This window comes from Microcebus murinus, chromosome 6 (assembly GCF_040939455.1).
Source record: "Microcebus murinus isolate Inina chromosome 6, M.murinus_Inina_mat1.0, whole genome shotgun sequence".
In the NCBI taxonomy this organism is placed as follows: Eukaryota; Metazoa; Chordata; class Mammalia; order Primates; family Cheirogaleidae; genus Microcebus; species Microcebus murinus.
In genome coordinates, this window is record NC_134109.1 from 92,532,691 (window position 1) to 92,554,461 (window position 21,771).

General features: G+C 36.4%; 1 protein-coding gene across 1 annotated transcript in view; it reads right to left on the reverse strand.

Moving 5' to 3' along the window:
* The window catches only part of PRTG (protogenin), a 129,960-nt gene that overhangs the window by 43,860 nt on the left and 64,329 nt on the right, over positions 1-21,771 (reverse strand). The window contains 8 exon segments of the mRNA XM_020285915.2: positions 7,479-7,667; positions 8,869-9,174; positions 13,328-13,492; positions 15,610-15,857; positions 17,242-17,401; positions 18,290-18,448; positions 18,697-18,834; positions 21,008-21,141. Of these exon segments, the coding sequence (XP_020141504.2) occupies positions 7,479-7,667; positions 8,869-9,174; positions 13,328-13,492; positions 15,610-15,857; positions 17,242-17,401; positions 18,290-18,448; positions 18,697-18,834; positions 21,008-21,141 (1,499 nt within the window).

Here is a 21,771-nt window from a genome sequence, read left to right on the forward strand (position 1 = left end):
TCTTATAAGGGTATCAGTCTTACTGGATCAGAACCTCATTCTTATGAGCTCATTTAACCACCTCCTTCTTTTTCTTTCTTTTCTTTTTTTTTTTTTTTTGAGACAGGGTCTCACTCTGTCACCGGGCTAAAATGCCATGGGCATCAACCTAGCTCACAGTAACCTCAAACTCACCAGCTCAAGGGTTCCTTCTGTCTCAGCCTCCCAAGTAGCTGGGACTACAGGCATGCACCACCACACCTGGCTAATTTTTCTATTTTTAGTAGAGATGGGGTATTGCTCTTGCTCAGGCTGATCTCTAACTCCTGAGCTCAAGCAATCCTCCTGCTTTGGCCTCCCAGAGTGCTAGGATTACAGGCATGAGTCACTGCACCTGGCCTCATTTAACCTTTATCATCTTTTCACAGGCTCTGTTTCCAAGTACAGTCACACTGAGAAGGACCTCAACATAAAAATTTTGGGGTGACACAGATATTTGGTTGTAACACCCACAAAGCCTAAAATATTTACTATCTGGCTCATTACAAAAAAATTTGCCCCGGTCTAGCACCTTATTTCACAGAATGGGCAGAAATGCAAAAAATTCAGACCCTATCCAGTCCCACTGGATATTAGAATCTGCACTGTTAAAAGATCTATGAGTAATTCATATATATATTAAACTTCAAGAAGCATTGCTTTTCAAATCTAGTGATCATGGTAAATCACTTGGAAAAACATCTTTTTAATACAGACACAAATTTTTAAAAGTACAGGTTCTACTCTGGGAAAAGAATACTTCTTAAAACAACAGTAACAGCTAACATTTATTGAAGACTTCTGATGCAATTTTCTAGGCACCTTGTTAAATTTTCATGTGCATTATTTCATTTAATCCCCCTGACATTCTAAAATAGGTATTATTATTGTTACCCCTGTTTAAAGATTAGGCAAACAGACAGGATTTAATTTGTTAATAAGTTGTGGAATTTGAAGTCAAACCCAGACAGCAGACATGAAACTTACTTAATTGATATTTTTCTTTTAACTGACAGTGCCACATAATTCCTATGAAAGAGCATTGTAAATGATGTACCCTGGGAATGACTGACTACATTTAGAGTCACAAGAGCATTCCCAAAAAGTTGAAACTTAAAAGCTGGGCAAGATTTTTTTCAAATGAAAAGCTGAGATATATACCTCTAATTCATCCAGAGAATACCAAAAGTATTTTAGAATGGCAAGTGCCCTTTTATTCAAGACACACAATTTAAGAAATAATAACCAGACAATGCACTGTGACTTTTGTACAGCTCTTATAGTTTCAAAAATCTGCAAACATTTTGTCTTAAATAGAGGTAGTTGCAGTTGGCAGATGAAAAACCTTTTCTTTTTTACTCTCTTAATAGTATTTTTTTAGTCATAGGACTTTTTTTTAGAGGTAAGTGCTCCACTTGAGCACTTTTTTTACTGGTTACTAAATTTTCAAGCATTAAATTCTAAAGTTTGAGTTGAATATCAGTCATATTTGGCATTTTCAGGTAGTGCAGAGAATGAAGTATTCAAAATTTTTTGCTCTGCTGGCAAATTAAGAAAGAATAGTTGAGCATTCCCTGAAGTCTGTGTTAAAGTTTCAACATGTTTTAGCTTGATAATCGATTAAACACATCATAAGAAAGGGTAACCTAAAAGATATTTAATAATGAAGAAAAATACAGTAGTTCTAAATATTCTCTTTGTTTTGTTATAATTTGTACTCACACTTTGTCAGTTTTCTGGCCTACATAGCAGGTGGTTTCCAAAATCATTCTTTTAGAAAGTTTTATTGACTTAAGCTAAATAAATTTATTTTGTGACTCTTTAATAGGAAAGAATGAATCAGGTATTCTCAGAAGAACTATTTTTACTAAAAGTGGAAATTAACTGTGGAAAAGCATAGGAAGAATTGAAGAGAGGCAAAAAATGTGAGATATGTCTTCAAAGTTCTTGCCTGTGGTAAATAAACAAAAGCAATAATGTTAATGGAATTTTTAAACTGATCCTAAAAATGGTCTATTAAGAAATATTCAAAACCAGCCTGAGCAAGAGCAAGACCCCGTCTCTACTATAAATAGAAAAAAGTTAATTGGCCAACTGATATATATATATATATAAAAAAAAAAATTAGCCGGGCATGGTGGCGCATGCCTGTAGTCCCAGCTACTTGGGAGGCTGAGGCAATAGGATCGCCTGAGCCCAGGAGTTTGAGGTTGCTGTGAGCTAGGCTGACGCCACGGCACTCACTCTAGCCTGGACAACAAAGCGAGACTCTGTCTCAAAAAAAAAAAAAAAAAAGAAAGAAAGAAATGCAAAGTGATCTCATAGAAACCAATGCTGCTTTATGAAGTCAAAGCTAATTTGGACAGAATGTTTATATTATTAAATATGTTACTTTATAATGAAGAATCCTAGTATCTATAATGATATTTAAAATGGTATTTAATCTCAAGGCACCAGATTATCTGAAATGAATTTACAGGCTGTAAGTAAATATGGAAAAACATACTTGAAACTATTTCATGATTAGGAGAATTTTATTATTAAATTATAGTGTATCTTGGACTCCATCTTAAGGGGTGCAATCAGAAAGTTGTAAAACAATCACCATCTGGGGGATGGTCATGCTGGAGACTCAGACTTGTGGGGGGAGGGGAGAAATGGGCATTTATTGAAACCTTAAAATCTGTACCACCATAATATGCCAAAATAAAAAAAATAGAAAAAAATTACATTTATAAGGATTTTCACCAGTAGATGTTTCCAAAAATTTTCTGAGTATTATCTAAGGCTTCTTTGTGTGAAAGAGATGAGGGAACACAGTCTCTGGAAAGACTTTGGCTTATCTTAAAACATGATTTCCATATTTCAAAAACTGAGTGATTCTAATTTTCTTCAGAACAAAGTCACTACCATGGTAAGGTTCACAATGTACTATCTCCCATATAGGTGGCCTCTTTTATGGTACAAAATCTTTTCCTGCCTCAGCTAAAGGAAAAAGTTACAATTCCCTTCAGCTATATCAATTTGTTTCACCGGTAGTAGTTCTTTTTTTTTTTTTCTTTGTTTGAAACAGAGTCTCATTCTATCACCCAGGCTAGAGTGCAGTGGCGTCAGCCTCGCTCACTGCAACCTCACTTCTGGGCTCAAGCGATCCTCCTGCCTCAGCCTCCTAAGTAGCTGGGATTACAGGCATGCACCACCATGCCTTGCTAATTTTTTCTATTTTTGGAAGATATGGGATCTCATTCTTGCTCAAACTGATCTCCAACTCCTGACCTCAAGTGATCCTTCTGGCTTGGCCTCCCAGAGTGCTAGGATCAGAGGCATGAGGCACCGAGCCCTGGCCACCACTAGTAGTTCTTGATTTTTTCTCTGGAGATACCACTCAACTAAACCTTATCCTATCCTATTATGGAAAAAAAAAAAAAAAAAAAAACCCAACCCCCCAGAAATCTGACTTAATTTTAGCATGAGTCTATACAAACTAAGAGACTCTAAATTTACATTATTAACCAGGGACCTGTTTCTTTCAATTTCTATCTCTGGCAGTAACTGGGGATTCCAACTTTGGATGTCTAAAAAATAAAATGCAAATAAAAATCTGTGAGTTTTGAAGGTGGAAGTGATCCACATACATTACTAATGATTTAAAATATTTTGTATCCTTATATTTATAATCGGTGCTAAACCTCATGCTCACTAATCATGCTTGCCTCAAAATTAACATAGCATAAGTTCTTTGCCAAAGTAAAGGCTAAAGATGACATATATCGATGTCCTAAATATCGGTGTCCTAAATGTTAAACAAACAACAGTACTATCTAAATAATCTCTCCTTTTTCATTCTACTATATAAAGACTGAACAACCCAGAATAGTCTCTGACAGCTTATGAAAAGAGTCCTTTGCAATTAGAAACTCTAACTTCAGAACTTAAAGCCAATTTCTAAATAGATAAAAAAGAGGAACAAATTATTTAAATCAGTCTATTATCAGGGAACACAAGTGTGTTGTTAATTTTGCTTCAGTTTAGTATATAATAAATATAACAAACATTTTAAAATCCTACTTATAACTGAGCTAAACATTGAAAAGGGCCAAGAAAAAAAAACCTAAGTGAAATTAATCACAATAAAGATGCAAAGTCTTGAAACAAACCTCAAACAACAATTTAGAACAAATCACACAAACATGATAAATCACAAGCTTAATGTTTTTCCAACCCTTCCAAAAGTAAACCAGTTCTAATTAAAATCAAACTCTATTTTAAAGTCATTAAAATCAAACTGGCAACATCAAAATATTTACATTACTCTGCCAATATATTATACTATTAAAGACACAAGAATTTTTTTAGCTACTTCAAAAAATAAAACTCTACATCTGAGGGAACTGAGCTTTGAGGTTTTAGAGTAAAAGGCTGTAAAATAACTTTCATTACTAAATACAATTAGATTTAGTTTATCAGAAATGTGGGGGGAAATTGGAAAAGTCAGTCAATTAAATATCTTTTGGTTTAACTCTTCTTGTTTTAAGCAGAGGTTACATCTGTTACATCTTTTTATGTAGTACTATAATGCCTTACTTAGAAAAATATTCGAAAATGCTTGTTAAATGAATTGAAATATATAAATTCATTCGTCTTTTTCTTTCTTTCAGAAACAAAGAACTATGTGTATTACCAAGGACAATGTGTCCCAATAACATACTTTTTAAACTGAAAACTTAATTACCAGAAGTGGAAACAAAAGGATGAGTATAAGGGCGTCAGAAAGGCGATTAGTATGAAAATGAAATTTTGGGACATCAGTTGGTTACTCAAATTGACATTGAATCAGCAAACAGAAGCATTTAAATTTCATTTCCAAGGCCACTTAGTAAATCTAGTTCCAGTCAGAGTATCTTTAATGTGCAAAAGCTCAGTGAAAGCGAGTATTCACCATGCAAGACACAGATAGGATTCTCTTAACCTACTGCCCTTTAGACACATCACTCTCTGTTAAACAGGCAGCCACCGCCAGATGCTCTCGCTAAAAATGGTCACAGATGGTCAGTTGTCCAGTTAACAGGACATATTGCTCTCCCGATATCCAAAAGTCAGAGGGAACGAGAGCTGTTAACACTTGCCTGCTTAGTGGGTTAAACATATTAGCCTGCCATAGGGTTGGCTAGGCCCCAACACTGGCTTTCTAGAAAAGGAAGACCAAACCCTAGGAGGTCTCAAGATTAAAAGGCACCTTGAAGGTGATCCAGTCAACAGCTGTACCATACTTGAATCCACACAACCGCATCCCTGCTCGTCAGCCGCATCCCTGCTCATCAGCCGTTGGAGCCCTGACTCGGCAGCTCCAGGGGTGCGGGACCTGTCGTCCAATAAGAAAGACCCTACAGCTGCAAGAGAGGCCTCCATCACCCTGAACTGCAATTAGTCCAACCACTCAGTCTAATTCCACAGTCAGGAAACATGGAGCTATTTTAATAGACATGGTATATTGACTATAACAAAATAATTACCTGGCTTATGCATTAACAAGTGATTATCAATGCAGTTACCCCTCGAATACTATACACAATAGATTTTACGACATAAAAACAAAGGCAGAAATATATGTGATTTATTTTTCAAATGTATGGTTAACATAAAGGTTTATGGTTTAGAAAGCTGACTATTATTCAGAGATTATAAAAATGTTCAACAAAGCTCAGTGGGTCTTCCTCTTTAGTATGTACATGTGTAGAAAATTTTAAAGAATTGCCTTTCATTGCCACAGTTTTAATAAAATGTTTCTATAGACATTTTACAATGTTTTTCACGAGTAGAGAATTATTTTGTTTTTTTTTTTAGCAAATTATTCATCTGTTCAGAATGAGCCCCTTGTAATGCACATTCAAGAAGAGAGCATTCTAGGAATGCGTTTTTTTGTGTGTGCTTTTTACATTATTTGTATTTCCTTAAGAGTGAGAAAATTGGAAGTACTAAGTTTGATCTATGATTCTTCAACAATTGCCCCAAATCCTGTTTCTTACTTAATACTCAATAAAATGTTCCTGAATCAATGATATGCATGCGGAAAGGGCACACTGAGAAGCTGTGGCTAGAAATAAACATTGCCAACTTTGGTGACAGTAGGCTGTTCTAGCGTCATCTCAGTATCAATGGATTAAGTAAGGTCAACCCAGAACATATGCAACTTCCTCTCATCGTTTATAAAGCTGTGTGACAGAGGTCAATAGTGAAACTTATTTAACCAAATGCAGATTAAATTAAAAACGGACATAATAAGATTATAAGCACAATACCATCTGGAAAATGATGGCAGAGAACTGCAAGATGGAGTTCTGCAGTCAAATGCTCTACCCCTGAGCTATACCCCCAGGAGGATGGAGTTCTGTATCCCTGCATCTGAAAACAGATTTCCACCACTGCTTCTCACTGTGCAGGGACTCAGATCTAATGCTGCTCTCTCAGCCTGTGCTACCTTTAGGCCAGGGAAGGAAATGGAGAAGCCCATAATGGGGACCACCGTTCCTCTGACCTAACCTCACCTCCAAAGGGCAGTCTGTAAAAGCAAAAGCCAGAGTGCTCTGTAAAATTCTCTAATATGTGCAGAAGGTGCTGTAATAATTCAGCACCTGTTTGGCTGGTCATCATAACTAAAGTGACTGCTTTGCAGTTTGTTCTACTCGTGAGCAACAAATAGCTAAGCATGCATTTTCCACCTTGATGAGTATATATGTCTGTTTATACTCAAATATTCATTTTAGATACAAACTTCTTTGCTCTCTATGAAACATGTTCACATCATGAAATTCCTTTCACCCTACACAGTTAGGAAGAATAGGGAATAAAACAGTGACTTTCAGAATACTGACTAACCCAAATGCAAAGTTCAGTGGTTTTTTTTTTCCAGTTTTCCTGGGCTAGAGCTACATAAAGTAAATATTTACTGTTACATGGGTCATATGTAAGGGCATTATTTCATACATAACTTATAATTATATATAAATTATGTAGCACTGTGAGGTAAATTGTAAGTTAAGCTTAACTACTGAGTATTATTTAATTTTAATTGAGTATTATTTAATTATTTAGTAATTACTATTTAATCATTTGGTGATATCCCTTTTCTACTTCCTATTCTACATCCACCACACAACTCGCAATAACTCATCAAGATCTCCCTCTACCAGAAGTGAATTCTAGAAAGAAAAGCAGATTCTCAGAGTTATAGGAAAGACAGAGGGATGCCACGGCTACCTGACACTTTGCCAGTTGACTCAGAGTGGTGAGTCAAAGAACAGTAACTGGCTTAAGCAGTAGAACATTCACAGTAATGTAGTAAATCAAGTCTTTTCTTGGTACCATCAAGTCAGTTCTCCTGCCTCACATCCAAAAGCTTTTTTCACAATAGGTCAGAGAGGAAGGGAAAGAAGGAAAAGCACAGTGACAGACTCACTCACCTAAACCACTGAGAGTATAGACAAGGTCACCGGTATCCAAGAAAATGGGTCCATTCTCCTGCTGCCCTTCTTCCTTGTAGTATAGCTTGTAGCCCTGAATGGCCGCTGTGTCCTCAGCATCTCGCTGCCACTTCACGGAGATGGTGGTACAGTTCAGAGGCTCCAAATGTAACTCTGGAGACTTAGGAGCTAGAGAAATTCATCAGAAAATGTATGTATAAACAACTCACAATCCACATGAAAACACAAAATAGCACAGATCTCTCAGTTTTGAGCCAATGGTTACCAAAAAGTTTAATGCAACAATTATACTTTAACCTAGCTTTCAAAATTTCACAGTGATATTACACTTTGAGATAGGATTAAAAATAAAAAAAAAATACTCTTTGGAAGGAAAGGAGTGCTTTAGTTTTAATCTGTATTCTGTTTGTGAGTAGTAACAGACTCCTATGTAAAAACATGGCCATGACCATGTGGAGAAAATGGAGAAATCCTTTGAAACTCAAAAAATAAAATAAAACACTACTTTAAAAAGACTAAGACATATAAATACTAAAATAATACCTGTATTTGTGCATTTAATTTTTTTTTCACAGAGACAATACATATTTCCTAATTTTGACCATCCAATACTCCTCTGTGATAAAGAGAACAGGCATTATTATTAGTCAATTAACAACAACAAGAAAACCGGTCATGTTACATTCCATGTTAGTAAAAGACAAGAATCTAGAATTTCCTTGTCTTATAGCCTTCCTATTGAACTGATGATTTAAAAACACATGGCAATAGGCTGGGTGTGGTGGCTCATGCCTATAATCCCAGTACTTTGGGAGGCTGAAGCAGGGAGGTCCCTTGAGGCCAAGAGTTTGAGATCAGCCTGGGCAACATAGTGAGACCTCATTTCCACAAAAAATAGGTAAATCAGACAGGCATGGTGGTGCATATCGATAGCCCCAGCTACTCAGGAGGCTGAAGTGAGAGGATTGCTTAAGCCCATGAATCTGAGGTTGCAGTGAGCTATGATGGTGCCACTGCACTCTAGCCTGAGCAACAGAGTAAGGCCCTGTCTCAGGAAACAAAAAAATGGCAATAATATTAATTAGGCCTCTACTAATGTATTTCTTTTGGCAATTCTGTTTGATTTGGACTGATCTGTCCATGAAGGATTTGCTAAGTAAACCAACAGTGTTAACAAAAGTTTTACACAGTAATGAGCTCTGTGCAAAAAAGGGATTACTAAATTAAAGTTTAATTTTTTCAATTAAGTCTATGGAGTGTTTTTATTCATAAAACAAAATGTTAAAATTTAAACACAGAGAAGCAAAACTTTCTTTGAAAGTGAAAATACTGTATCATTATTCTTCCTCAACAGTCTTCGGAAATTCACCTTTCACGCTTGTGGCTTTGGGGGTCCTATGTGACGTCCACACTGAGGACTCTCCCAGCCCCACCCTGGTGGCAGCAGTGATCCGGACCAGGTAGACACTATCAGGTTTCAGGCCTTCCAGAAGGTGCTCGTGCGTGGTCCCCGGGAGCTCCAGAACTTGGACGGAATTCTCAGTGCTCAGGCGGAAGGACAGGCGATAAAGCACCACTTGGCCCCGCCGGTATTTGGCCGGGATCGGCAGCCAGGAGATAAGAATGTCGGTTGGACTTCGACTTGTCAAACTAATTTCAGGTGGTCTCAGAGGAACTAGTCATGTAAGAAAACAGGCTGGTTATAAAATACTTAAAACCACAGCTGGTTGAAACCTTAAAATCTGTACCCCCATAATATGCCAAAATAAAAAAAAAAAAAAAAAAAAACACAGCCGGGCGTGGTGGCTCACGCCCGTAATCCTAGCACTCTAGGAGGCCGAGGCCAGCGGATTGCCCAAGGTCAGGAGTTCGAAACCAACCTGAGCAAGAGCAAGACCCTGTCTCTACTATAAATAGAAATAAATTAATTGGCCAACTAATATATATAGGAAAAATTAGCCAGGCACAGTGGCGCGTGCCTGTAGTCCCAGCTACTCGGGAGGCTGAGGCAGGAGGATCGCTTGAGCCCAGGAGTTTGAGGTTGCTGTGAGCTAGGCTGATGTCAGGGCACTCACTCTAGCTTGGGCAACAAAGCGAGACTCTGTCTCAAAACCACAACAACAACAAAAACAAATTGCCACTTAGCACACCAGTAGTTATTTGAATTTTCTTAATGACAATGTGTAACATAGTAAAGAGGAGATGCTTTCAGCCCTGGCAGAGGTTTCCGGTGAAGTCGAGTACAGACCAGAAAAAAGAATGAAAAATAATGAGGGAGGACCAAGTGTATATAACCAAAGAAAGGAAGGTTTTCTTCACCTGTTGTGATTGTTTTGTTGTTTAAAATGAATATGAGAAGACAATACTCATATGAAATATGAGAATACTTCTCAAATAGTTCCACCAGAGTGCCTATGAAATAAGGGGGAGTGAATGATACAAGGGTAGGGGAGCCTAGGACTCCAGGGTTATAACCTGGAAAATAATTTTTTTAAGTGTAAGAGTTTCATCTTAAAAATTAATGTGAATTTCATATTCCCAATTATGACACACCATGTTTAACATGAAAACAGTCACTCCTCCAATAATTTGAATAAACCTGGCATTCCAGGAAACTGAGTCAAGTAGAGTGGCAGGCAGTCTCGTATTGACAGCTAAGGCTTGGGTTCTAGAGTTAGCCTCTCTCTCTGTTTGAATCCATGTCCTACCACGTACAACTCTGCACTATCTTGGCCAAATTAACTTCTTCGTGTCTAGGTTTCTTCAGACACAAAATGGGACGATAATCATAGCTCCCTTTATAGTCTTTCCCATCTTGGTTAACAGCAATCATCTGTCTAACTGCTCAGGCCCAAAACCTCGGGGTCACTCAACTCCTCTACGCACGCTCTGCTGCCAATCCTGTGGCTCTACCACTTCTGTCCCACGGTTGGCCCACGCCACCGTCACTTTTAGCCTGGACTGCAGCAAGAACCTCCCAACAGGTGTCCCTACTTCTGCTGCTGGCCCTCCCATGTAGTCGGCACACTGGCCTAAGATGCAAGTCAGACCGCTCTTTTGCTCAAAGCAGTTCCTGTTCCACTCAAAAGCCAATGTCCTTGCTGGCTTCCTACAAAGCTCTATCTCTGCCTGTGGGGTCGGCTCTCTGTTACTCTTTTTGCCTCATCTCCTACCGCTCTCCTCAGGCAGCTCCATCCCAGCCATGTCTGCGCTGCAGGCCCTCTGCGCTTCCCCCTCCTCTGCCTAGAACGCACGTCCCCTGGCTGTATGCCTGGTCAACTCCCGCACTCTAATTTCCTTCAGGTCCTCACTGGAATGTCACCTACTCAGTGAGCCCTTCTCTAGTGGTGACTCTGTCTGAAATCTCAAATACCCCCAACATTTCATGTACCCCCTCCTTCCCTGCTTTGCCCCCCTTCTTCTCAACACCCACCACTATCTAACATAGTGTATCATCTGCTGTTTATCTTGTTCATTGTTCCTCTGCCCCTTCTCCCGCTAGAAAGTAAGATCCACAAGGTCAGACATGACTTCTTTGTGTTTTGTTCACTACTATTGAATAACCTATAGGAAGTACTCAATAAAATACATGTTGAATGAAGGACTAGGGTGAAAACAAGAAATCCATTTATTAAGCACTTCTGAGTCCTTTATGTATATGAACTTATTAATTCTCAACAAAATCCAACGAAGGAAATATCTACTTTATAGCTGAGAAAACTGAGACACAAAGAGGTTAAATCACTTCCCCAAGGTCACACAGGTCCTAAGTGAAGGAGCAGACCCGGGCAGACCAGAAAGAGCACATATTCTTATCCCTTATACTGTGCTGCCTCTTATATAATAACAGTTCCTCTGTCATAGGATTCTGTAGGAATTAAATGAGATAATGGACATAAGGTTTTTAGAATAGACAGGTGGTACGTGCTCCATTAAGTGTTAACTGTATCTGTAGCACACTGTTATGCACAATGGGAGAAACTGGCAGAAATTTGAAAAGCAGTGTCAGAAGGTCTGTATGCTATCCACAAAATAAAATGAACTTCATTAAATAAAAAAGGTCCAGAGTAATAAAAGGTTTAAAAGGGAAAAACTCTGAGATCATAACTTAATTGGGATGGCAAACTTTAACAGCTAGGTTGCTATACTGAGACTCATTTTCTTCAAGGATACAGAGGGAAATACACCTCATACACATGCCCTAAATATATATATAATATAATATATATTAAAATATATGACCTATAATACAGATCACATATGAAAACATATATTTATATAAAACATATATGTTAAAAAATATATATATATATTTTGAAACAGGGTCTTTCTCTGTTTTCAGGGCTAGAGTGCAGTGGCATCATCATAGCTCACTATAACCACAAATTTCTGGGGTCAAGCAATCCTCCAGCCTTAGCCTCCTGAATAGCTGGGACTATAGGTGTGCAGCACCATGCCCAGCTAATTTAAAGAAAAAAAATTTTTTTTTTGGTAGAGACAAGGTCTTGCTATTGGTCCAGGCTGGTCTTGAACTCCTGGACTCAAGTGATCCTCCCACCATGGCCTCCCAAAGTGCTAGGATTACAAGCGTCCAGCCAAAAAGATATATAATATATATAAAAATATATATCATATATATATATATATATATATATACCTTATATATATATATATACCTGTGTTTCACCTTAGATGTACCTAACAGAGGCTGTTACATGTAATGTGATAACTGGAGATGTCATGTATGTTGTAGCTCACTCCAAAGTGGAACAGAGTCTTAAATGAAAACTAAAATTTGGACGTTAGCATCCAGGTAAGTGAGACTTTTTTCATTTAGTCAAACTATGAATCTAAAAACACCTAAATAAGTGGCATTATAAAGATATAAGTAAGAGATCTAGGACCAAATGAACAAAAAAAAAGGAGATTTGGGGATTATTTATAAAAAAAAAAGTTTGAAAACTAAGAGTGGATCATTTTCTGAGGAGGAGAAAGCATTTATAAAGGGAAAACAGTGTAATAAAGCATATGTTAAATAATTCCTTTTCACACTCATTGCTGGGTACAAGAATGGGCCTTCTAGAGCCCCTAGAGAGAGAGAGACCCTTTCTCTTCTACAACATGATATAAAGAATCGGAAGAAGATAATCAGTTTTCTAGAACTATCTTAATGGATGGAATTCCCCCAAATTATAAGAATATATGTAGGCTTGCCCTCCCTCAAAAGAACCACAACTTAACTTGCAAACCATGATCAGATAACAAACTGAACAACAAAGGTTTTCCTCCTTAAGCCTGTTGTATCTAATAAAAACTAAGCACTGATTTTTTTTTTAACTGACAGATACTAAGTGCTAAGAATTTCTTAACTGACAGGTACTAAATTTTATAAACTCCTGGTTTCAGAAGTCTAATAGCTCTGACCCTCAGTCATTACATAAATACACTCAAAATATAACAGTCATTATACTTATTCATGCATAGAAAAACTCACATTTTGTTCTTTCCATTAAAAAAATATTCCAATGTATTTACAATTTAAACTAGGAACCTTTGAAGAAATAAAATAACAATATAAGAATTTTGTTATTAAAATTTGTATTATGAACTATGAATAAAAGTGCTCTTTCTCCTTATCATACTATAATACTTGCAAAAAGAGTCAGATTTGGAATGGCAAATTGGCCTGCTGTTTAATATATATCTGTTTTTTAACAAAAAAGGGGATATTTTCTCTAATTTAAAACACACTGATTTTTTTTTTTTTTTTGAAATTGACTAAATATATGAACGTTCATATTGAGATATCTAGAATCGTGTTTTCTCACCATCCTCAAGCGTATTCTGTGTCACATGGTCAGACATCTGGCTGGCTCCCATTGGCATATATGCCACAATGTAGAAAGTGTAATTGCTGGCAGGTTCCAAGTCGTCAATAATATAATGAGTTGTGTCATTTCCGATGACCACTTGGTACTCCTCATTATTTAAACCTAGATTAAGAATCCATGTGTAAAAATCACAAACACAGTATTCCTAACAAAATTAAGCAGGCCCTTTTCCCTCACTGTGAAACACTGGTCCTTGGGTCTAGTCTCAACCTGTTACCTTTTGTGCCCCCTCACAAATGGAAACAGGAAGGTCTTTATTTTCTATAAGAGAAGCCATATCTTGCTACAAATTACTAGTCTGCGTCTCTTTCCTGAATAAATCACACTGAAAATAATTAATCTCCTGTAAGTTTCACGTACCATCTAGCCAAAACCCACAGCAGGGACGATGTACAGCAGTAACACAACAAAGCTTATTTAACGCAACAGAATATCGTAATTCACAACCATGTAAATTTTACTTCTTTAAACGCCATGGTTTCTTTTTTTCTTTTAAACACAAAACGAGACAGTAGGGAACGTAACGGCTCTTCTCTTTACAAAAACAAACCGACCCAAAAGTTGTTCTGCAAAAGATCTCATTTTGCCCCTAGAGATTCTATTAAGTTTGACTGACACGAGTTGTTCTTTTATTTACACTGAAAGCAAAAGACCTGGGAGGCACAGAATGTGCCTCAGAATGCTTTGTCCCACAGTGAGTTTTATTTTTTTTAAAGAGAAAAAAAAAAATTCTCAGCAATTCTTAATAAAATATGCATGGCAAGGTATAGAAGGGGATTTGTCTTTGTGGGACTTAATGCCTACAGAGCAAACCTGTAAAGCAGAACAAGAGCGTTGGCGACTACTGAGCGTTGCTAACAATTCACAGCAAACGCACGTCAACTTAATCAAAACTCTCCAAGGACGGAATCTCTTCTCCCCATACTGGATTTATAAACAAAACAGAAGGCAAATTCCAGTATTAAGTTTTCCCACATTTCTGAATTAACTTGATAGCATTTTAATTAGACAAGATTACAGGCATTTCACAACAGACTGGCTAATGGCTTGTTAATTAGGAGCTGCATAGTACGATTTCTGACCTACCAGACAAGGTCCTTGAGTTCGAATTAAAAAGCCTTGTTCTGTCCCTGAATAGACCACTGAGCTGCATGTGGAGGTTCTAATGCAACAACCATAATAGCGAGCAAGATTGGTCTCCACCAAAACAAGCATTCCTTTTACTTTCATAAATCACTAAAAAGGGAATTAACATACTCCAAACATGTTCAGTTATCAGACTTTCATTCTTCTTGCTACCATGACCCCCTGATTTACATTCAAAATATTCCTTTTCAAAACACTACTTCAAAGTACAAAAAACAAACAACAGCAACAACGAACCACCTGTTTCTATAGACAATTTTAGTATATCACTATTCTTTGTTCTGAATTTGTTTTTAATGTATATTACATAAAAGATAGGCTGTTTGTGTACAGACTTAAAATTTGTAAACCTCTACTGTGATTTCTACGAAAATTGAATAGAGAAATCTCTAAGATTTATAAGTAGCTTTTCTTTTACCTCTAAGATTTCTGCCAAAATTAAAATATAAGGATAAAAAAAGATCCCAAATATGGAACCAATAATTCTGAATAAAATTTTAAGACAGATTTGATTTCTACTTTTATATAATAAAGGAAATACTAATAAAGTGTGTCCTGTTTAATTTTCAGAGTCTTACATGACTTCAGAAAATATTCAAAATATACAAAATCAAGTATATGGGGAATCTGATCATATTTACTTCCCCCCTTAAAAATAACATACTATAGTGTCTATAGTTTATTATTTTACTAAACAGTCACACTGCTGTTCCTATGTAACTGCATACTTAAATTGACATATTAAGTCTCAGTTAAGGAATTTGTATCTTGGCTGGAATGAAATTCATAAGTATACCACTGTGTAATTTTTAGCAGGCAGAGATGCTTTGCATTAGCTGGTACTTGTTTCTAAACAGAAAAATCTTAAAACTATACTTACATATAGCAAGTATATACCAATATGAAATTTAGGGAGAAAAAACAGATATCCAGGTGTAGAAAATTTCATTAAACAGATAACACCATAGAATTTAAAAAATACTTTGTGGATTAAGTTAAGACATCATTCATACTGAAAACAAATCCTTAATAACAAGCAGCACTTAAAAACAAACATTCCTCAAATTGCTTACCTTCTGCTTTCATGTAGTGCACAGAATAAGCGATGACTTTGTCTGAATTATAAAGTGGCCTCTCCCAAGCTAAAAGGATGGCTGAACTTGACATGGTTTCAGCATGTACGTTATAGGGAGCACTGGGTCTGTCTTCTGACATTACTACGGTCAGTCTGGCTCTAGATAAAATAGATCCTTGGCTATTCTCAGCCATGCACTGATAAATAGCATCATCTTCAGGAATAATCTGGTTAATTACCAATTTACTGAGGAAAGAAAAAAAATTATTTATTTCTATGAAAATTCTAAGAATGATATAAAAATAAAGTTTAGCTACCGCTAAATGCACTCTCATTTTAAATAAAAGTTACTTAAAACAAAAAACTGTAATCTGTTCTATTGAAAAATATTCTATATTGATTTCTTTTTAAACATTGAGCTTTTATTAAGAAATTATATTACTTTGTAATAGCACCTAATTTATATAATATTACAATCAAAACATAAAATTCAGGTCAAAAAATTTTAAAGTTTTGTTCAACATGAATGAGAATGTTACAAGAATTCGTATTTATACTAATAATAAAAATAAGACTTCACTTTAAAAAAAAATTTTTTTTTTTTTTGAGACAGACACGGTCTTGGTCTGTTGCCAGGCTGGAATCCAGTAGCATGATCATAGCTCACTGAGCCTTGACCTCCTGGGCTCTAGCAATCCTCCTGCCTCAGCCTCTTGCATAGCTACAACTACAGGTGCACACCACCATGCCTGACTAATACTTTATTTTTTTATAAAGACAGGGTCTCACTGTGTTGTCCAGGTTGGTCTTAAACTCTTGGAATTAACTAATCCTCCTGCCTCAGCTCTTAAGATGCTGGGATTACAAGAAAGAGCCACTATCCCCAGCCAATAAAAATGAATTCCTAAAATCAGTAAGTTTGAACTGTGAAGGAAGTCTGAGAGAATTAATTTCCGTTTATGTTCCCCATTTCATGAAAGAAGGACCTGAACCCTAGAGGATTAATATGCTTGCTTGTTTAACTTAACTAGTGGCTTAAGAGGACTAGAACCCAGGTCTGGGGAACTGTTCAACATTAGTTTTATTATAATCTACCAATACCATGTATAAAATATAAGAGGATCTATGACATGTTGATGTTATAAATCTTAAGTTAAATTCTTATTTATTTTAGTTTACTTTTTTTTTTTTTTTTTTTTTTTGACACAGAGTCTCGCTTGTTGCCCAGGCTAGAGTGAGTGCCGTGGCGTCAGCCTAGCTCACAGCAACCTCAAACTCCTGGCTCAAGCAATCCTGCTGCCTCAGCCTCCCAAGTAGCTGGGACTACAGGCATGCGCCACCATGCCCGGCTAATTTTATATATATATTAGTTGGCCAATTAATTTATTTCTATTTATAGTAGAGACGGGGTCTCGCTCTTGCTCAGGCTGGTTTCGAACTCCTGACCTCGAGCAATCCGCCCGCCTCAGCCTCCCAGAGTGCTAGGATTACAGGCGTGAGCCACCGCGCCCGGCTTATTTTAGTTTACTTTTAACTGTCAAGATATTTTATATTATTATAGCCATTTAACATAAAAATTACTAAAGCTATCATTTCTTATAGAAAACAGTAGCAAAGTGACATAGCCCACCTGTTGTACATTTTAATTCTACCATTTGAATGTATCTTCCTTCCATTTTTCAACCATGACATTTTGGGTGAGGGGATTCCTTCTGCCTGACACACAAATCGAGCAGTGCCAGCTCGAGGCCTCGTTAAACTTTCTGGCCATTCAACAAAGGAAGGAGGAGCTATTTTTAAAGAAAAAAAGAAAATATTTCAGTGGTACCAACAGGAATGACATAAAGAGTCAAGGAAGAGTACAGCAAATGAAACAAGTCCCATTCCTGAAGACCTCTGACATTCTGAGCTTCCTGTCTATGTCCCATGCATCTATCCAGATAACTTTTCTGCATTGCTCAGTGTCCACTCCACCCACGTGTTTTCCCTATCAAGATGAGATCACCTTAACCAAGCCCAATATAAGGCTACTTGTGAATACATATTGGCAACTGACAGATTAAAATTTTAGATTGGCAAATGGGTATATGGCTTTTCGGGTGGGTACGGAGAAAAAACAGAAGCTTAAAAAAGAAGGAACATAACAGTATGCACGCAAACAGGACGGTGACTTTAGAAGAATGACCCTATGGTGTTTTTTTTTTTTAATTTTTTTTGAGACAGAGTCTCATTGTGTTGCCCGGGCTGCAGTGCCATGGAGTCAGCCTAGCTCACAGCAACCTCAAACTCCTGGGGCTCAAAAGATCCTTCTGCCTCAGCCTCCCGAGTAGCTGGCCACCATGGCATGTGCCACCATGCCCGACTAATTTTTTTCTATATATTTTTAGTTGGCCAATTCATTTCTTTCTGTTTTTAGTAGAGACGGGGTTCTCACTCTTGCTCAGGCTGGTTTCAAACTCCTGACTTTGAGCAATCCGCCCCACCTTGGCCTCCCCCTATGGTTATATTTTAATATACATATTTAATTTTCTCTTAAAATGCATCCTTGGACTACAATCCTTCATATCAACCTTCATATCAATGCTACAAAGCTTAAGAAAGGTAAGTTATGAATGAGACAAAACTGCAAATGTTAAAATGTAAGAGTCTCCTGATTGCAAGATGAAAAGGAAACATACCTAATACAGTTAAAGTTGCCATGGCAACTGTAAAGTTGCGTGTGCCAGGAGTAGTGGCCCGACAAACATATACTCCAGCATGTTGCAGTCTGACATCAGATACCATGAGATTACCATTTCCAAGTACCCGAGTATTAAAGACATCAATGGATTTGTGATCTATTTCAAAGAAAATACTTCAGTTAGAACAATATAATGCATAATCTGGAATTATGTCAAAAGACTACTATCCAAGCAATTGATCATGAAAAATATAAAATTCTCCACATTAAAACTTTCTCTACACACGGAAATGCCACATAGTTAAAAGTCATTCAACTGTCCAATGTGTTTTGTATATAAAATAAACATTATATCAGTTTCATTAGAATTAGAATAAGAAAAGACTTTTTCCTGAGAAGACTTACCAAGACGGCTCCAAGAAATGATTGGTTTCGGATTTCCTGTGGCCATGCATTCCAAAACAACGGTTTGATGAATAGACGTTGTTATGTTCTGTGGACCTGCTATAATGGTTGGAGTGTGGAAGGATTTAGACTCCTTAGCTTTGGGGAGGTAAGCACAGAATATAAAAATAACTTATAAATAAGGCATAATAAATGAAATGAATTAAAACATTCATTCTTAAGTTACAATGCACATTTTTCTTTGTTTAAACAACTTTATTGAGATATAATTCACATGCCATGCAATTCACTCAACTGAGGTGTGTAACTCAATGGTTTTTAGAATTTTCAGAACTGTGTAACTATTACCAAATTAATTTTAGAATATTTCTATCACCCCCACACACACAAAGAAACCCCATATTTATTGACAGTCAATCTCCAATCTCATCTCTCCATAGCCTGGTAACCACTAATCTACTTTCTGTCTCTCTGGATTTGCCTATTCTAGATATTTCATTTAAAAGAACCATATATTATGTGGTCTTTTGTGGCTGGCTTCTTTTCACTTAGGATAATGTTTTCAATGTTCACATGTTTATAGCATATATCAGTTCTTCATTTTTACTGAACAATAAGAATTGAATGATATTTAATTGTATAGATAAGACACATTTATTCATTCATCAGCTGATAAACATTTAAACATTTTCATATTATTCACTTTTAATTGAGGTTCAAAAAATTCAATCTTTCCTCTAATCTCGTTAAGAAAAAGGGAAAAAGTGTGAGAATGCTTTTGTCCTTATCTTTCATACCAAGAAGCTAACAGATACTACCTAAAATTAAAGCACAGCACAAAATATAAAACTTCAGACTCTTAATGTCTTTCAAAATTTCTTTGTTTTTAAAACCTTAAAGGATCTTTCAGGAAATAATACGTCTTGTGAAGACTAAGAATTCATGTGAAATTCAACAAAGTCTTTAGTCCAGGTTTTCTTCTAGTACAGTCAGGTAAATTTAAATTTAATTGATGTAAAAAACAAAATAGCATCTATGTATAATTCCATTTTAATAAAATATATATTTTTCATATTTATCTCTCTAGTTTCCCTTCCAGCCACATTCATGTATGGTAAAATACATACAATTATGTTCACTAAATGTTAACAACTATAATTTCTGCATATTGGAATTGGGAATGATGTTTTTAAAATTTTTTTTGTACTTTTTCATATTGTTAAACATAAAAATTTTGTATTTTTTATTTTCATAAACATTACTTTTTATAACAAGCATGCACCATATCTTTACAAATGCAAACGATAACATTTCTTTAAACAGCAAACAAAAGAATAAAGAACAATACTGGAAACAAATATATCTTTATTGACAATGGACAATTCTGGTGGAAACAGATGATTGTCATAATCTTTTTTGTACTTTCTGTATTTTACACTTTTTTTTTTTGAAACCGAGTCTTGCTCTGTCACCCCAGCTAGAGTGCAGTGGCATGACCATAGCTCACCACAACCTCGGACTCCCAGGCTCTAGTGATCCTCCTGCCTTAGCCTCCCAAATAGCTGGGTCTACAGGCACGTACCACCATGCCTGGCTAATTTTTCTATTTTTAGTAGAGATGAGATCTTGCCTTTGCCCAGGCTGGTCTCAGACTCCTAACTTCAAGTGATCCTCCACCTCAGCCTCCCAGAGGGCTAGGATTACAGGAGTGAGCCACCACATGCAGCCTGTATTTTATACTTTTAAAAACAAAAGTGAAATATAGTCAGCCCTCAGATTTAGGTTCCAAATCTGTGGATTCAACCAACTGCAGATCGAAAATATTTGAAAAAACTAATAAAACAATAAAAATAATACAATTTTAGAAACAATACAGTACAACAACTATTTACACAGCATTTACATTGTATTAGGTATTAAAAATAATCTAAATGATTTAAAGTATGTGGGAGGATGTGTATAGATTATATACAAATACTACACCATTTTATATAAAGGACTTGAGATCCGTGGATTTTGGTATTCAAGGGGGTCCTAGAACCAATCCTGCATGGATACCAAGAGATGACTGTATTTATAACATAAATGCTCAATCTTTCTTAAAGACAATGACAAAACATAACAGAAAATAAGTTAGCCTCTGAAAGAAAAGTTGCTTAATAAATAAAAATGACCTATTTACAAATAGATTACAATAATTTAAATGAAATTTAATTTCTATTTATGGCATATGACTACAACAAGAGGAGAAAAAGTAATAGCTGGGCCAATAAAAAAAGTCATAGAAATGTAAAGCCACTCTGTGTGGTACCTGGAATCACAGTTAAAGAGGCCTCCATACTTTTACGTCGGTGGGCTACAGTAGCAGCAACACAACGATAATTCCCAGCATCCCTCTGGCCAACATCATAGATCTGCAATACTCCTGCTGGTAGGGCAGTTATCCTGTTATGCAAATAAAGATAATTAAACTTTTTGTCATAGAATTTATATTTTATTTAACATATTCTATGGCAGGAATTAATACATTCAATCTTTTTATGGTGCTAGGAGCAATACCATCCTCTTAAAAGATTAGCTCAATTTGATTGTTTTCATTTGGGTCACTAAAGCTCTCTAAAACATAAATGATTCTGCATGATATAGTTTGTGAAATCTATCAATGTAATTTTACACAGAGAGCCTCTTCAGACATTCTAACTTAGATTTAGCTAACTGGTGTTCCAGAGCTTACTGTGATTTTTTTTTTTTTCAAATTCCTGATTTTTTACCTATGACTATCTATGTATTCTCCATGATGTACCTGGATATGTTTTTTAAAACATAATGCACTTCCTTGAATAAATTCTTCCATCTTAGGAGTTGCTGCCACCAAGTTCTTGATCCCTATAGCTCAACCACTCTCAGAGCATCAGGTATGTGCGTGTATGTGTGCATGCGTGTGTGGTGAAGAGGCAGCTGGGAAGTACAAGACACAGATAGGAGTGGGCAGCTACCAAGCCATACACGGGAGACCCTTACACCTGTACTGCTCTTCCCAGCAGTGAGAGGGTAATTTGGCTTCCTAAAACCTTG